The 17,292-nt window shown below is 38.6% G+C and overlaps 1 protein-coding gene across 1 annotated transcript in view; it reads left to right on the forward strand.

The window, feature by feature from the left end:
- LOC140367333 (uncharacterized) overlaps positions 1 to 17,292 on the forward strand; it is a 41,500-nt gene that overhangs the window by 13,478 nt on the left and 10,730 nt on the right. Inside the window, exons 2-4 of the mRNA XM_072453761.1 lie at positions 1,665 to 1,790; positions 6,377 to 6,906; positions 7,912 to 8,070. Of these exons, the coding sequence (XP_072309862.1) occupies positions 1,665 to 1,790; positions 6,377 to 6,906; positions 7,912 to 8,070 (815 nt within the window). The remainder of the gene's footprint in view (positions 1 to 1,664; positions 1,791 to 6,376; positions 6,907 to 7,911; positions 8,071 to 17,292) is intronic.

Here is a 17,292-nt window from a genome sequence, read left to right on the forward strand (position 1 = left end):
CATGTGCAATCTAAGTGCTGTCGTGACACATATTCATGTGCAATTACTGTCGTGATCACATGCAATGGTATTTATGTATTTATTTATTTGTCTATGGTAGTTTTTATTTATTTATAGGAGATCTTCTACTGAAAGTGTTTTTCAGACTTCCTATAAGTGATCTGTTCTTCTGTATCTACCTCTGTATCTACCTGCGTTGCACCAATGAAATTTCCCCATGTGGGACAATAAAGAAATATCTTATCTTATCTTAACTTGTTTCAACCCTAGTCCAAACAAAAGCTACAGCAAATTATTAGTTATAGTAATAATTGATCATTATAGCCAATTCCTCAAATTGGGCTTTATTGTGAAGCCATTATTGAAAAGCATCATAATAATCCCCATTGTATTTCCATAATTAAGCAGTCCAAACATCCAACTGTAGAATTGTCTCATTTTTAATACAATTACACGAGGATGTTGAACTTTGACCTCATCTGACCTTGTGGCAGAGACAGGACTCACTTCTATGTATTTGGACTCTTGTTATTTGTGAATAACTTATGATTTATGTGCAATGTACAGTTCCAATACTTAGCAGCAGAACTAGTGTTGGTGATGTTATTTTTTATATTTAGCTTGAGTCTTGATTGAAGAGCTCTGTTCAGATGATACAGGGCAATTCAATGTCTTAGTTGAAGTTCAAGTATTAAGATAAGATATTCCTTTATTGTCCCACATGGGGAAATTTCATTGGTGCAACGCAGGTAGATACAGAGGTAGATACAGAAGAACAGATCACTCATAGGACTATATATTGCGAGGTTATCCACTTTTGGACTCATCTCGCTTTAAGAAAAGCACCATCTTTGAAGTTGAGCATTTAAACAGCCGCCTCTGCTTTTTGGGATAAGAAGAATATTCCTTTTTTTTTATGAGAGGCAAACCATTGTGTGATGTGGTAAACGATGTCTGTTAAAGGCTAAATGAGTCCATCTCGTCCATTATCCCATTATCCCGGGTGCTGGAGCTGAGCATAAATCTGGCTTTAGTTTGGAGAGAGCTGTATTTAACGTCCTGCGGCGTTAAATACATGTTTTCAAACTGGGCAGATTATAGTGTGGACGCTTCCTCACCGCCATTTACTGAATCTAGAAGACTTTGAAAAGCACAACCCGGCATGAACGTTTCAGTCTGCTGGAAACATGGCAATCTCAATGTTCGTTTTGCATTATATTACCGTATTTTCCGCACTATAAGGCGCACTGGATTATAAGTCTATTTCCAATCATTTTTCATATATAATTACAAGGTGCATTAAGATAAATAAAACGTGTACCACACAAAATCGCTCGAGGTCAGTAAGAACAACCAGAATTAGTCCATCTATAATGCGTTTTTTGAGAAAATTAAAGGCTTTTAAGTGTGCCTTATAGTACGGAAAATACGGTCCTTTGAATTTGATGCTTGTGTATTTTGGTTTTTGTTGGTGTTTTAAAATGATGGATAATAAGTCAAATATTGTGATATGATGTATTGACAAAAGTCTCAATAATACTGTGGACTGTCACACTATATTGTGCTTAGATGACGCTCCTGACAGCCAATCAGAAAGCTGGCGGCTTTAGCTGTGCTGCAGACCACACCAAACATACTCAAATAAACTGTTTCTATCCCCACAGAACACTCGACCAATGACGAGACTAAAGATGGAGAGAGAGAGGAGCGAGACAAGAAGAAGGTCAAAGAGAAGGAGAAACTGATGAACCAGATCAAGAGAGAGAACGGAGAGGTCAAACAGCCCAAAGGTCAGCACAACTCACAAGGGTCACACGGGTCATTTTAAAAGCTCCGCCATGGTCTTTATGCCCAAAAGATCAAAGTTAAAATCATATTTTTTTTTTGTCATATCACTTTTTGCACTATTGTTTATTCGATTATAATGAAGTTATTCTCCCTGAAAAGATTTGTCATTGCACGGTTTGGTCATTTTTTACATTTGTCTTGTGTCTTGTTTAGAATGTTCAAACTTTCTAGAGAACTTGGCCGAGTCAAGAGATGGCTGAGGTTACCGAGTGCATGTGGTCCATTTTTGTTTCATGACAAATAAGACTTGGCAGTGGCTTTAGTGACTACAAACTTTTGCAATGAAAAGAAGCTCTCAGAATAGCCGAGGTTCAGAGTGAATGAGCTGCTGTCTGGAGATGCCTCAAATACTGAGGAACTGAAAGGAGCTGAACACAATTATTTAATGCAATAAAAGTCAAATCTGTCTCACAATAGCACAAATATATTGTTAGAGGAACATATTTGAATTTTGAGTTAAAGTCTTTATTGTTTATGTGCAGGAAATGTACACTGTAGTACAATTTTATTTGTTTTTAATAAGATTTGAAAAAAAATCTCAAATCGTGATTGATCAATGTGAAGGGAAAAAAATGAATATACATTTTTCATATTGGCCAAACCTAAATGCACACTTAAAAAGGTGTTTGTTGAACCAACTTAATAAAATGGTTTGAATTTGTAGCTCTATTGTAAACTAGGGTCTGGGGGATATTTTCTGCACTTTTGTGAATACTTTTACTGACAATTTGGTAGATGATTAAGCCTCAACAAATATGTTTGAAGACATTCAAACAAAGATTAGATTGGCATATTATTGTCTGAAAATAGAGGTATAATTTTTGGTCATCAAAACTTCTCACCCAAACCTAACACTAATGTAACCTGATATTAAAGTAGTGCAACCTGAAAAGATACTCATTTGTTAATGTCTTTAATGTGAAAATTCTCTTCAGACATTCGAATATCACCACCAATTTTTGAAATACCATTATTTCCTCCAAAAACAACTAAATATACTGTCTAATTCTGCATAAAAGCCGCTAACTCTAGTCTAGATCAAGTCTTTTTGTAGTTTGTCAGTTCATAGACCTATTTCAGTCTTTTTGTGAGTTCAGTTCAGTTTGTGAACTTTTATCAGAATCCTACTATTGAAACATAAATCTAATCTAATCGCAATTTCAATTCTTGTCAGAAAAATCTCGGTAGATATTTTTCCCAAATGATGCAGTGCTACTTACATCTGATTGTAATGATCACCTCTGGGCTTTTAAGGGACACGCTCTTATCACAGCACCCAGCCCACTATTACATAATGACAATAATAAATAGGCGTACACGTCTGTCCAAAAGCAGTAAATCTGATCAGTACTGCTGTATTATACTTGTGAGTGTAGTGTAACCCGAGACTTGTGTTCAGTATTTGAGATGAAGCGGCGCCTGAGGGAGGCGCGATTGGAAATCCATATTCTCTTAACAGCTTATGGTGACATTAACACTGCTTTACTGCTCGCTCTGTTTGAATGAGACTGTGTTGTTGATTCTCTGGTGTTTGGTTACAGGCTCAACATGGAGAAGGTTATTGAACAATTATGGAATCATGTGACATCATGATTATTTATGTTTAAATGATTTATGTATCAAAGGTTCACCCTACTGAGGAATAATAGACCTTACTATATTTTATGATTCAAGATTTAAAGCCACCGTAGATTAGTCAAGGATTTGCAGTCATAACTTTTTTTAATTATGTTGAAGCAGAAATAAGTAACTTTAGTGATAGAGCTCCCCCTGCAGCTCTCCTGTGAAAATACACTGTCACAGAACTTACACAAAACTGTTCCTTTTTCTTTTCATTTCTTTAAAAAAAATGTTCTTCTTCCTTCTTTTTTATTACAATAAGAATTAATAATCAGATACAAAAAGATTTAACGTTGCCATATATAAACAAGACCCAGAGTTTCCCAGGATACATCTCTCTGGTTTTCAGCCCAGAGACAGCAGGGGGAGACCACAGACATGTCATACGGCCTTACAAAGATTTTTACTAAGGTCAAAATGTTACTTAGTTCTCCTTTAATTGCACTAGAGAATGGTTGAAAAATATATTATTCAAGTATTTTAGTGTTGCACAAATTCTGAACTTGTTTTGATAAATCATTACGTGTGTTGTTTTTTAAAAAATAATATTCCTACCAAAACTGAGCTTATACTTGTTTTCTGTACACCACCCAAATTCAACATAACATAACAAAGTTATAATGTCTGAAAGTAGCTTAAAGGAGAACCAAGTAACATTTTAACCTTTTTATTTGATTTATTTGCACATACAAGATTTTTTTTTCTTCAAATGTATACAACAATAATCAAAAAAAATATGATTGCGCTGGAGAGAGTGAGAAGACCATTCGGTCTTATAAGAATCAGAAATCAGAAGGACCACCTAAAACATCTACTAACAAACATACATGAACAGGGAAGTACATTTCTCACATGAAAACATTAACATCCTATTAAATATTTGCGTGAATTAATGTAAATGTAAATTGTCTTTTTAAACCAATCAAATGTAGAAATGTATTGAAGAGTAGAGGCTACATGATTCCAGAGGCTCGGCCCCTGTTCTTGACTGTTCTTTAAATATTTGTAGTTCTGCACAAGGGAAGAGAAAAGTCTCTTTTGTGTCTCATTGAATATGCGTGAACATCTGGAGAATACATAATAATTTGTCATAAAGTCTGGGAAAAGCATTGGACATGTGCGCATACTTGCATACATGAAGACAGAAATACAATAGATGTTAAAACATTAAATATTGTCAAGATGTTGTATTTTCTGAACAAAGGAGCAGATCTATTTGAATAATTCTTTAAAATGTCTTTAGTGTGAACAACATTTAGCTGAAATAGCTCTTTCATGAATGACCCCAAACCTGCTACATGTTACAATACATGTGTATATAGATTAAACTATAATATAAATGCATCATGCACGAAGGATCCGAACACCAATGGATTTGATTTAAAAAAATATAATGTTTTAACAAACATTGGGCATATTTTCAGGTCAGTTTTTTGATTGACAATTACACCTAAAACTTATTTTGAGGAACTTGCTTATTTCTAATACCATCAATAGAGAGTTTAACATCGTTGTGATCATACTATTATTTTTGTACTGAAAACCTAAAATTTAGTTTTAAACCATGCTGAAATTTTGGATAATTCTTCATTTCATTTCTTCACAAAGACATATATCATCTGCAAACATAGGGGGCAGCACTTTTTTGACATTTCTTAGATCAATTATATAAATTATGAATAAAACAGGTCCCAAGATGGTCCCTGTGGGACCCTGCACATTAGCTTACCTCTATTTGAGCTTTGGTTGTTATCTTAAGCCATTCTGATGGTTTTGGATAAGCGTGTAGATAATGTTGCCTTTTCCCCCCCCATATACCTTAAAAAACAAGGGTAGAACAGAAATGGGCCGCTAATTGTTGATGGTGGAATCACCAGATTTAAATAGTGGAGTTACTTTGGCTAGTTTAAGATCTTTTGGAACAACACTTGTGAGAACATAAATCAAAGGCTCAATTATAGAGGAAGCTACTTCCTTTTAAAAGGCTAGTTCTTATTTCATCATGTCCTGGAGCAATGTCTTTCATTTGTAGAAGCATCTGCATTATGTCATGTTGCGTTGGTTGATTGATTGATTGATTGATGGATTGATTGATTTGCCTTCACTGACCTGAAGACAACTCTATATATATATGTTTTTGTATGTGATAGGACTGAAACGATCGAGTAAATCCAGTAATTCGTTGAATTATTATTTGATTGCCTCGATGATTCATTTATTTTACATATTTAATTAAAATTGCATGAATCTGTGGTGCGTGGAGTACACGGAACGACTTGTGGTGCTTTTGTCTCACGCAAACCTGCAGCAACTAAAGCACAACAGAGGAGAGAACGGCATATTTTAACTGGGTTTTGTTGCGTAAAAAAGCTGCGGACCGCAATTATGAAACAGAAAATCCGCAAAGACACTGAGGCTGAAGTGAACAGCACACAGAGCTAATGCTGCAAAATGAATGAGTTACTTTCAGAGCCCAGAGCTGAGTTTGTTGTCACAGTAAAGCTAACAACTCCTAGCATGCTAACCTCCTGCTTCCCGGAGAATAAAACACTATAATAATGAGATGCAGACAACACACAGAGGTGATATAACAGTATGATATAACTTGGGTACAGACCCTTTCAAAATTTAAATAAAACGTTTTTGTTTTTTCAGTAATAAGCTAAGAATCGATTGGTCTGTTGATGGTGGTGTGAAATGAGGCTCTGAATCTTAGTGGAACTTGGATAAAGAAAGCTGGTTAAAGAAGGGTAAATTACAAAAGTGGCAGCAGCTCATAGTCCAAGTACTGGATCTGATCGACTGAAACATTGTATTTTGTAATAATTGTATTATTAAAGCAATTCAATTCCATGTACAATTCTGTACATTTACGAACCATTTGTTTTTGTTTTGCATCTCTTTTCAGACAACAAAGACAAAACCCGTCTGGAAGAAGATGAACTTCAGATGAAAAAAGTCAAGAAGAAAAAAAAGAAAAAACACAAAGAGGACGAGAGGCACAGACGGGTTAAAATGTTCCACCGCTCCAGTCAAACGTCCTGCTCCGGTTTAACGTCTTTACCGCCCAAAAAACCCTCCTCTCATTCCTTCACCTCCCACCCAGCGCTCCTCTCCTCTCTCTCCCCCTTCAAGTCTCCCCCGCCCATCCTGCCCCCCAACATCAAGCCCACGACGCCTCCCCCGAGAGACATCAGCAACTCTGTACACGATCCTGACGAGCCCCACCCCGTCCTGCTCAAAGCCCAGCGTGGGTGCACCTATCCCGGGCTGGCGGGCCTGGAGTTTGCCCCGTACATCCACGTGGAGACCCAGCCAAACGGAGGAGCACTGGTGGCCCATGCCTACACGTCCCAGCTCTCGTGTCTTTCCTCGGGACAGAGGCAGAGGTTCGCAGACGAGTTTGTGACGCTGGCCTTCAGTGAGGACTCATCACAGGTGAACAACTTTACATGACCTATTGTGTTAACTGCTCATTAAAAGTGTTTGAGGATAAGACCAAGCACCTCATTCAGAGCAAAATATTTATCCATTGTTTTTCTTTATCACATTATTTTTTAATTGTATTGTACCATTTATTGTAATCCCTTGGGCCTTGTAGAACATCAGCTATCAGCCAAAATGTCTACAATGTTTTGGGTTATTGCTGGTCCCACAAACATTTCTTACAACACGTTTTTAAGACCAAAACGTCTTGAATCCAGTCACTGAGTTTGTTTGAATCCACCCAGCAGCCATTAAGGACAGGGACACAGTATCAATGTTCTCCTGTCAACTTCAGCCCCGCCAATACAAACAGGACTCATTTTATTTATTTGGCTTTTATAATCCATACATTGTTGAGCTAACTCCAGCATTAGCATAGTTAGCATCTTTAACTAAAGCTAATGGGACAAAAAAGCTCTGGGTCAAAGTTCAGGGATTACAGTGTGTTTGTGTGTTTGGATGTTATTTACATCATGTAAGGTTTGTTTGGTTTATTTTTAAATGATTTGCCTTTGTAGAGTTTCTGTATAAAGTTATAAATAAAATAAAATTCAAAAAATCATTGTTCTTAACCAGGGTAATAAAGAGGCAAATAAACAGAATTAACATGCATATAAATTATCCTAAAGCTAAAATAAAATGCACTCATAATTGAATATATTGTGAATATATTGTGACTGTCCAGGATATTATTGAGACTTTTGCCGATATGTTAACACAATATCTTGGTTATTGTTACATCCTAACTAACCCACAAAGCCAGCTGCCCTAAGCACTTAAAGCTGGTTTTAACTCCAAAACAACTGCTGGAATACTATATATATGACACATACTGTTCAGATCATTGAGTACAGATTTGTTCGATAAAGTATGACTAGTTTTTGATTTAATTGTCATGAGTAGAAAGTACAAATAGCCTAGTACCAGTAAACACAACTCATGTCTTTATTTTCCCAGGCTGCTCATTACGCCATGGCCATTGTTCACGGAGAAGCGAGTTATCTTCCAGACTTTTTGGAATATTTTTCCTCCAAGTTTCCATCGGCCCCTGTTAAAATGGAAATTATTGGGAAGAAGGACATTGAGACTACGACCATGTCCAGCTTCTACACCCAGGTGAGTCCCGTGCACACACTTACAGGACCAGAGAAGAGTTAAAGACAGTAATATGGTTGTTTCAATGTTAATGTATTTTTGGAAATACATTGCAGTTTCCTCACAGGCCATTTTTTATTCGGTCAACTATTCTGTGAAACCTTTTGGTGAGACATTTTGACTTTGCGCTTGTCGGCTATAATACGAATTAAATTGGAATGACCTAAATGTGCACTGAGGACATAATCTTGGTTTTGAAACATTCTACTTAATTCATGGTCATATGAAAATAAGTGATATCATTGTACTTGAACCATCTGCTGCAGCATCTGTCTCCTTCTGTGAATGCCTCCTTTTTGGCAGTTCCTCTTGTTTTGTGACACTAATGTAGAGCAGTAAAGAGGTGCAAGATGCAGACTCATCAGAAAAAATAATTGGGAAAAAAAAATGACTTTGGACAATACGATGGATTGACTATTTTTTGTGTGTAAAATGGTATTGTTTGGTCTGTACTGTTTATGCTCAGGAAATCAATATTGAAAGCCTCACCCAATCGTGATCAATATGGGACATTGTTTCTATGTTATACTGCTCCAGTCCTGTTTTTAGCCATGGTACAGTACCTGCTTACAAATGTGAGTCCTGCAGTCTCCATTCAAGGTCAATGCTGAGAGGGAAAATTAACGAGACCAGTGGACAATGACGTTATCTCTGTGAGGAACACTGGTCTTAAAGGGACAGTCTTACAAGTGCATTCAGACTTTATTATTATTATTACACACAACAGTGATTCTAATAATAATTAATTTAAAAATTTTAACTTGAGCAATATTGTAAAAAAAACAGGAGGAACTTTGACCTTTCCTGAATAGTTTTTAGAAAGATCTGAATCTACATTATATCTAGTACAGGAACACATCCACATGGTACTATTACATAAACTTGTGTTTCCAGGAAGATGAAGAGGTAACTACTTACAAGATCTAGGGTATAATAATGAAAATGCACAATCAAATATTTCATAAACAAACACACAAAGCATAGAAAAACAGCCAGATATGTTGTACAGTGTTAAACTGGCTAACACCATTAGTAGCAGACAGGGGCTGGTGGTTGTATTGAAAAGAAAACTACAGTTTCTATACAAATCCACTCTGGAGGTTTGAGTGGACAAAAGGCTTTTCAGCAGACGCAGCTCTAAATGTGAGAGCTGTGTGTCACTATATGAAACCTCCTCCTCCTGCAAACACGCACAGTTGGGTTTTTCAAGTTTAAATATGGCTGTAATAGTTCATTGCTACAAGGGTCACTGTATTTTCCGGAGTATAAGTCGCACCAGCCAAAAAATGCGTAATGGAGAAGTAAAAAACCATGCATTTTTGGGGGAAATTTATTTGATAAAATCTAAGACCAAGAACAGCCAGGTGGTATTGACTCGTTGCTGTGAGTCCATCTGCTCATCCGAGGAAAAGGATATAGACTGTACTCTCGCTAAAAACTGCAGGAATCAATCAAAAAACCACTTCGGGCACATATGTGACTCGCCACGGCAATTGTCGGACCATGTCGGCCTCGGTGAAACTGAGAAAAACAGCATTTTACTTTTTCCCCCCCAAATTTGTGATTTTTGTTTTTTTGCATTATGTGAAAGTTGAAGATATGGACCAGCCATTCGATGTATCAGATAACAGTATTTGCAGCATTAAAAGCATAAATAAAGCCGTTTAAAATGTGGTGTTTTCGGGCGCTCTCTGGACGTGCAGAGTGGGTGTGACCGCATTTCCATATGAACAGCTGCGCTATTGTAGTCAGCCAATGGGCTGAGCCGCCAGCCGCATGGCTACTTGATAAGCAGCAACACAGGGACACGCAACACACACTGTGTAAAATCAGTTGAAAAATGGATCCTTCTGCTATCGCTTCGGAGCTTAACAGAGGTTGTTACAGCTCCACGCTTTTGGATTATTTCTGCGAAAAGTCCGCTTATCCAGATGACTATCTAAGTTCTGAATCTGAAGATGAGGTCACAGATGAAGAGTGCGATTTCATCCAGCTGGAAAATATCCCTAGTCTACGGCTGACCTTAGATGAGGAGGAAGATGGGTTTTGGACAGAGGAAGGAGCGCCCGGTCACGCCGAAGAGCTGGAGCGTGAAATAACAGACGCTATAGCCACGGTTACTTTTGCAGGAGAGAACGAAGAGTTGGACTGCAAATGTTACTCAAGAAGAAAAGAAAATTCTCTACTCTCAAGCAAATCGTGTAGCGGGAAACTCACTCCAGAACTCATGTACAAGCTACGGAGCGACTCATTAGCAGCAGAAAGAGAGTGGCAGGATATGAGGATTATCGGACATATGGAAGCAAACAGACGTTCTGTCGTCACTTCTGAGCTGACGACGTCCACGAAAAAGCCCCAGAAGAAGCGCAAGTTTGCCCGGACAAGCTTTTTCATAGGAGGCACGGAAGTCTGCAGAAGTACTTTCCTGTTCCTCATGGCGTAAGTAATGATTAATATTAAATACGCCTGTTTTAGTGTGCTTTTGTGGTCGTGTTTGTGTTGTGAGTGCCTGTTTTGTTGATCCATCACATCACGTAGCGCCGCTAGCCCCGGCCGTGTCCCGCTCCTCCGCGTTTTAAGTCTTAAATACGACGTAAACGTCAGAATGTGAATAATGCAGAATAAATGGCATCACAAACACGCTTGAAAGTTATGTTTTGGTGTGCTGTTGTGGTCGTGTTTGTGTTGTGAGTGCCTGTTTTGTTGAGCCATCACAAGCTAGCTAGCCACGTAGCGCCGTTAGCCCGGCCGTGTCCCGCTCCTCCGCGTTTTAAGTCTTAAATACGACGTAAACGTCAGAATGTGAATAATGCAGAATAAATGGCATCACAAACACGCTTGAAAGTTATGTTTTGGTGTGCTGTTGTGGTCGTGTTTGTGTTGTTAGTGCCTGTTTTGGTCTAAACCTGGTGAGCCATGATATCACAAGCTAGCTAGCCACGTGAAGCGTGTTATTCCCATATTACTGTCAACCCTAATCCTTTTTTTCCCCCTTTTCAGAATTGGCAAAGACACCCTGACTGACATAATTAAACACTATGATGAAAATGGAGCAACACCACGGTTGAGGAAGAAGCGTGCACAGCGAGAGGACTTTTTACAACACTTTGATTGCTGCCTGCAGACTGACAACAGAATCTAATGTGCTGTCTTTCGGACCCTCACCGCCAGCAAGCAAAGACATCAGGATGCATTACAGCTTTGACTTTGCACAGCAGGTACTACTAATAGTGCAAATGCAGAATGGCAATTATAGAGACATATACGTCTTAATCAAATGTCATATGTATTAATCTCGCTGAGGTTAGTTTATGTTATTTGACTACTGTAATGTGTAAACATTAGCCTGGCAAAACTTCAGTGCAGATATTTTTCTTCTGTTCTAATTTTTTTTTACATTGTCGCCCTTGTCATCAGGTAGTGGAAAACAGCTCTCCTGAGAGTCACCTCAATATCCCACAGCTTGTTGGAACGGCGGATGGCAGAGTGTTCGTCAAGAACTTCGACTGGCAGAAGCATCTGAGTCCCTTCTTCAGACGGCTTCCAAAGATCAAGAGCTATCAGCACTTCAGGTATTTATATTCAAACAAAAAAAATGAGTTAATGAGTGTTTCATGTGAAATAGTTAGCCATTTCTTAAATGTCCTGTTATTTGCTTACAGCTTTGATGCCAAGAGACCAGGTGTGGTGCTTGCGAAAAGTCACTGTGGAGCAGAACCAGTGGAATTTCAGCTACTACGCACTACAGCTGTTCTGCCTCCGGTTGACAATCTCCATGTCCTGGTCCCACCTGGACTGAACATTGACAGGCAGACCTACCTGCATGAAAAAATCAGGCCTTTCTGTGCTGACGAGGCAAAAGACATCACATGCCCAGCGCCGAGAGTCACAGCACAGAAGACGAATGTGCAAAAGAGGCTGCGGACGTAATTGGACTCTGATGGTGTACCTATGATGTCTATTATCTCATATGTTGCAGTTCGTATACCTGGCCCTGGCATCTGTTTATAAGAGTTCTTCTATTAAGAGTGTTTTTTAAACTTCCTATAAATTATCTGTCCTTTCCCCCTGTATCTACTGCGTTGTAACATTAAAGGCTATCTTATCTTATCTTTTGTTGTTTGTGTTGAATCATTCAGTGCACCGTTGTTGGTGCACTAAATCACCTCTATTCAGGGCCTTTTGTAATCCAAGTATTTCCATTTTAATATAGTAACTTCTAATTCTGATTCAAGTCCAGTTACCATCAATAACAACACTCCTCTTGAGTCTTCAGTGACAGCTGTAGGGGGAAGGTGGTGTCAGTGTGACAGGGGGGAGGGCTTATCTCAATGAGATGCAAATGAGCCCCCCTGTGACTCTGGGCTCACTCCGGTGAGAAACTTTGGAAGCCGTTTTCTCAGTGAATGGGTTTGAGAGTTGTATACATTCAAATGACCACAACTTACTCAAATATTATCATTTGACAGACGCAAATTTTTCGCCGTAATATATATTTTTAATAGGCAAAAACAGCGCGGTGAACATGCCCAAAGCGATTCCTCTGCACAAACTCGGGCGCGCTATACTACAGGCCACGATTATTGCTGTAGTTGTACAGCGGAGGCAGCGGAGCATGTGCGCGGGCATTTCCATCGCTTAAGTTTGTTTTGACAGACATGCCACTTCGCAGTTTCGCGCTTGTGGGCCCCTGAAATTGCTGGGGGGCCCCTAACTTTTTTAGGTAGGGGCCCCCCTGGCCCCTAACTTTGAAAATCTATTTCTCAGCCTGTTTAACTGCAACTCTTTCAAGGATTTGGAGACAAAAGGGAGACTTGGAATACGTCTGTAGTTTCCTAACAAGTCAGGATCAAGATGAGGCTTTTTTCAATAGCGGTTTAATGACTACATATGGAACACAACCACTTTCAAATGAAGTATTTATTATACAGGGAATATAATTCATAATTATGGGGAGAATGTGTCTTTGAGGAGTCTGCTTGGAATTGGTTGATGATGTTTTAGAGGACATAATGGCTGAAGTTATCTCTGCTTGATCAACAGCAGTGAACCTATTACTGATGGATTTACGGGACAATATTTTAGAACTTGGGCTTGTTCAGAGCTAATGGTTGGAGTAATTTCCTTTAGTTTAGCTCTAATTGTTTTATTGTTGTTTGTTAGCCTGGCTACAGTGGTGAAAAGAAACCTAGTGTTATTTTAGTTGTCTTCTATTAGATGTGAATAGTATCTGGTTTGGGCCTTAGGCAGAGCCTGCTTATAGGACAGTAGCAGAGTTTCCACGCTTTTAGGGATTCTTCTGGGTGGGACCGACCAAATGGTCTTTCTAATTTTCTAACTCTTAGGCTATGTAAATGCAGCTCTTCATTGTGCCACAGGAGGCTCGTTTTGACCTAATGACCTTTGACCTTTTTGTTTTAATAGAGCTGCAACATCAAGAGCAGATTTCTAAGAATTTATGGCTGTGTCAACAAAGTAATAAATTACACTGGGACTAAAGCTATTCTCAGCAGGATCACATGACATGTCGCTGAATATTGCCTCTATTATGTCTTTGAACTTAGAGATAGATTATATATATATATATATATATATATATATATATATATATATATATATATATATATATATATATATATATGATATATATATATATATATATATATATATATATATATATATGATATATATATATATATATATGATATATGATATATATATATATATATATATATATATATATATATATATATATGATATATATATATATATCATATATATATATATATATATATATATATATATATATGATATATATATATATATCATATATATATATATATGATATATATATATATATGATATATATATATATATGATATATATATATATATGATATATATATATATATATGATATATATATATATGATATATATATATATGATATATATATATATGATATATAAGATATATAATGATATAACCATACCAGGCTTTTAGATATGATTTGAAAACACCCCATCCATTTAATTTTGTCCGCAAAAAGTATGAGCCGAATGTGGAAAGCCACAATTATGATCACACTCCGCCACTTAGGAGCGACGTATCGCGCCGTATTTTCCGATGCTTTTACTAAATAAAGCGGTGCTTTTAACGCCGTGCGCCACCCCCTGCACTCGAAAATGCCCGTCCACACTTTGAAATACCCTGTCCAAACTACGGAAAGACGGGCGTCTATCTAAAAGCCTGGACCATACTGAAAACAAGAGCCAAAAGCCATATAATATACACAACAGTATTGATTTGACAGACAATGACGCCATATAACACCTTTATTTGAATGATTGTTAAAACTGTCAGAAAAGTGTGTCAGTTTAGTGTCAATTGTCTTTGTGTTTTCAATGGCTCGTCGCATATTGATGACATCACTGAGGGAGTCGTTTTATTTTTCAAAATGTCTTCACAAACTGAAATTTAACATAAGTATAACCACCAAAACTAAGGGGAACCTGTCATAGACGTTGACAATGGCTTATCAAATTCATATCGAGGATTGAGTTTTGGTCCTGTTTTTACTCTCCCTCTCCAGAGCTCAAAACACCTCCCTTTGACTGCTCTGCATGTCCCAGGTCCTAATGCATGAAGCTCATCTGTGCATTTGTCAACACGTATTTATCAGACTTTGTCAGTGCTCAAATGACCATGAGGAGATATTGTTTCAGTCTCTGCTTTCTTTTTTTTCTTTTCGCATCAGAGCTGTAGACATGTTACGACTGGCTCTGGTCCCTCAGAGCGGTTCACTTTGACAGTAACAGAAGCGGTTCAAGATGCTCCAGAGATGTTCAGGACCTGGCTCTGGGTCCAGAGGCAGAGCTCTGCTACGTGAGCAACTGACCTAACCCAAACACTTCTGATGTCTTCTAATAAATAAAATCATAGGGACTGGATTATACTTTTTAATCATGAGTCCGATCTCAGCATTTCACACAAAGATGTTTTGTAATTCCTAGTTTGCTAGAGTAAAGAGCACACAACTTCTGGTTTATCCTCAGCTTTTCTGCGTTTATTTCACATCTCTTTATGAAATGTGTTGGGTTTGCATTATGTGAGTGCCGCGCTTCGATAAACAGGCAACCACTGATGTTTGTTGTCTGCTCTACATATTAGTTAGCATTACTGGAAATGCTGTAATGCACGAGAACAAGTCAGCGTTTGGTGAGAAATAATGATTTGTTATTTATATCTGTTTTGCCGTCTGCATTCTCTCAAATCAAATCAAAATCAAATCAATTTATTTTTGTAAGGCCCAAAATCACAACAACAGTTGCCTCTGAGGGCCACAGGGAGAAATGAATCAAGAATGTCTGTGGTGGCGATGAAGTCAGACAATGTCTGTGGTGGCGAGGGACGATGTCCCAGGGTCCTCTGTCCTTAGACTCTCCTTCTCGGCCAGGAAAAACTACAAAAAAACCTCTTTGGGAAAAAAGCGTAGAAACCTGGAGGAGTTCCAGTGAAGGAGAGATCCGACTCTCACAGACGGACAGACGGACACGAGGAGACTGGAGCTGGACCCACTCTTCAGGCAGATGAGGGACCGTCTGAGTCGAGCTGGACCCACTCTTCAGGCAGAAGAGGGACCGTCTGAGTCGAGCTGGACCCACTCTTCAGGCAGAAGAGGGACCGTCTGAGTCGAGCTGGACCCACTCTTCAGGCAGAAGAGGGACCGTCCACACAGGGCCTGTCCAATCACCTAATGTTCTGGGACCTAAAAGCGAGCTAGCATGCCCTGGAAGATGGTAGCACTCGCGGCCCCCTTACGGACCCCTCACACGGGGCGGTACAGATCATTTTGCACTGTGGAAACAAGACCAAATTATAAAGCCTGTACTGCTCCCATGGAAATGTGGCTATCATGCCCTCTGCTGACATTTTTAATACAAAAAAACTCTGGACTCTTTATGTTGACCTTTTGTATGTGACCTTTACCCAATATTAGTACATCCCTATTGCCCTAGTCAGACTTGATATATACCACATAACATTTTCTATCACTCTCTCAATCGCTATGAATTCATTACATACTGGCCTGTTGCAATGTTTTATTGAATATACCACAGTGTTTTGTGCCTCTTTTGAACTCGTTTGGCCTCTTCATGTCTCCAGTGTTACAGACAGATTATGTAAGAGAGAGTGAGATTCAGCAGCCTGCAGCTTTGTTATGACGCACAGGCATAATATACAAACAGACTTATGCTCTAGAGAGGGAGCGAGGGCTCAGCAGGGTCCGGCCGAGCGGTGCTTTATTGTGATGATGTTTACAGTGACATACCTTGCAGAGGCAGGTGGAAATCAGCACAGGAGTTTTCAGCTTTCTTTCATTAAAGGTGCTTAAAATTGTGAGAAACAGAACTTATTCATTATAAACAGTTTGTAGCAGTGCACGTGTTGCTCACAGACCTAATGCATTCTGCTCTGTCTTGTGTTGATGGTAGCAGTTCTCCCTAGAGGGCATTAGCCACCGTTGTTTGCACAGAAAGCAGCAGAACTGGCCGAGTGTGAAGGCTTCAGCTGTGAGGAAGTCTGTCACGTTTCCTGTTCGTCTGCTGTGCTCAGAACAGCCGTGTGCACTCCACACACTCACATTCAGCACAGTTATTTTAGGATCAAGCTCTCCCTTTCTCTCTGTTCTTTCTTGTGATGAAGTGAAAACAATGCCATGCCTCCTTTGCTGTTGAGGCTGGAAGCATTACTACAGTACTATCCACACTTTTCTCACTGTATCCAGGCATTTTGTTCAAAGAAACTAGGTTTGTTTACATTTACTGCTCAATTCATTTCAAAACAACATTCATCATATTCTGAATGTTGTTTTGCAACAATGCTATGTTGTAATCTTATTACCAAGGTTATGCCTTTTTAGGGCAATTTAACAGCCCTTTTATATTTAGTCTGATACTTACACCTGAAATAACAAAATCTTTATTTCATTTTTATCGCAATACTCAGAAAAGAAAAAAAAGGGGGAAATGGTCCCATGAGTCTTTTGGAATTTAAAAAAATGTCATCGTATTTCTAAGTACTTTGTTTCCGTGCCAGGGTGCCACATACACCCTGGAAGGTCAGAATTTATTTTATTTAATACCAAGGGGAATTTGTTATTGTTACAAACACGCAGCCGACCA

Source organism: Eucyclogobius newberryi, unplaced genomic scaffold (genome assembly GCF_026437365.1).
Source record: "Eucyclogobius newberryi isolate DKJ021-1_F unplaced genomic scaffold, fEucNew1.0.hap1 SCAF_2, whole genome shotgun sequence".
Classification (NCBI taxonomy): Eukaryota; Metazoa; Chordata; class Actinopteri; order Gobiiformes; family Gobiidae; genus Eucyclogobius; species Eucyclogobius newberryi.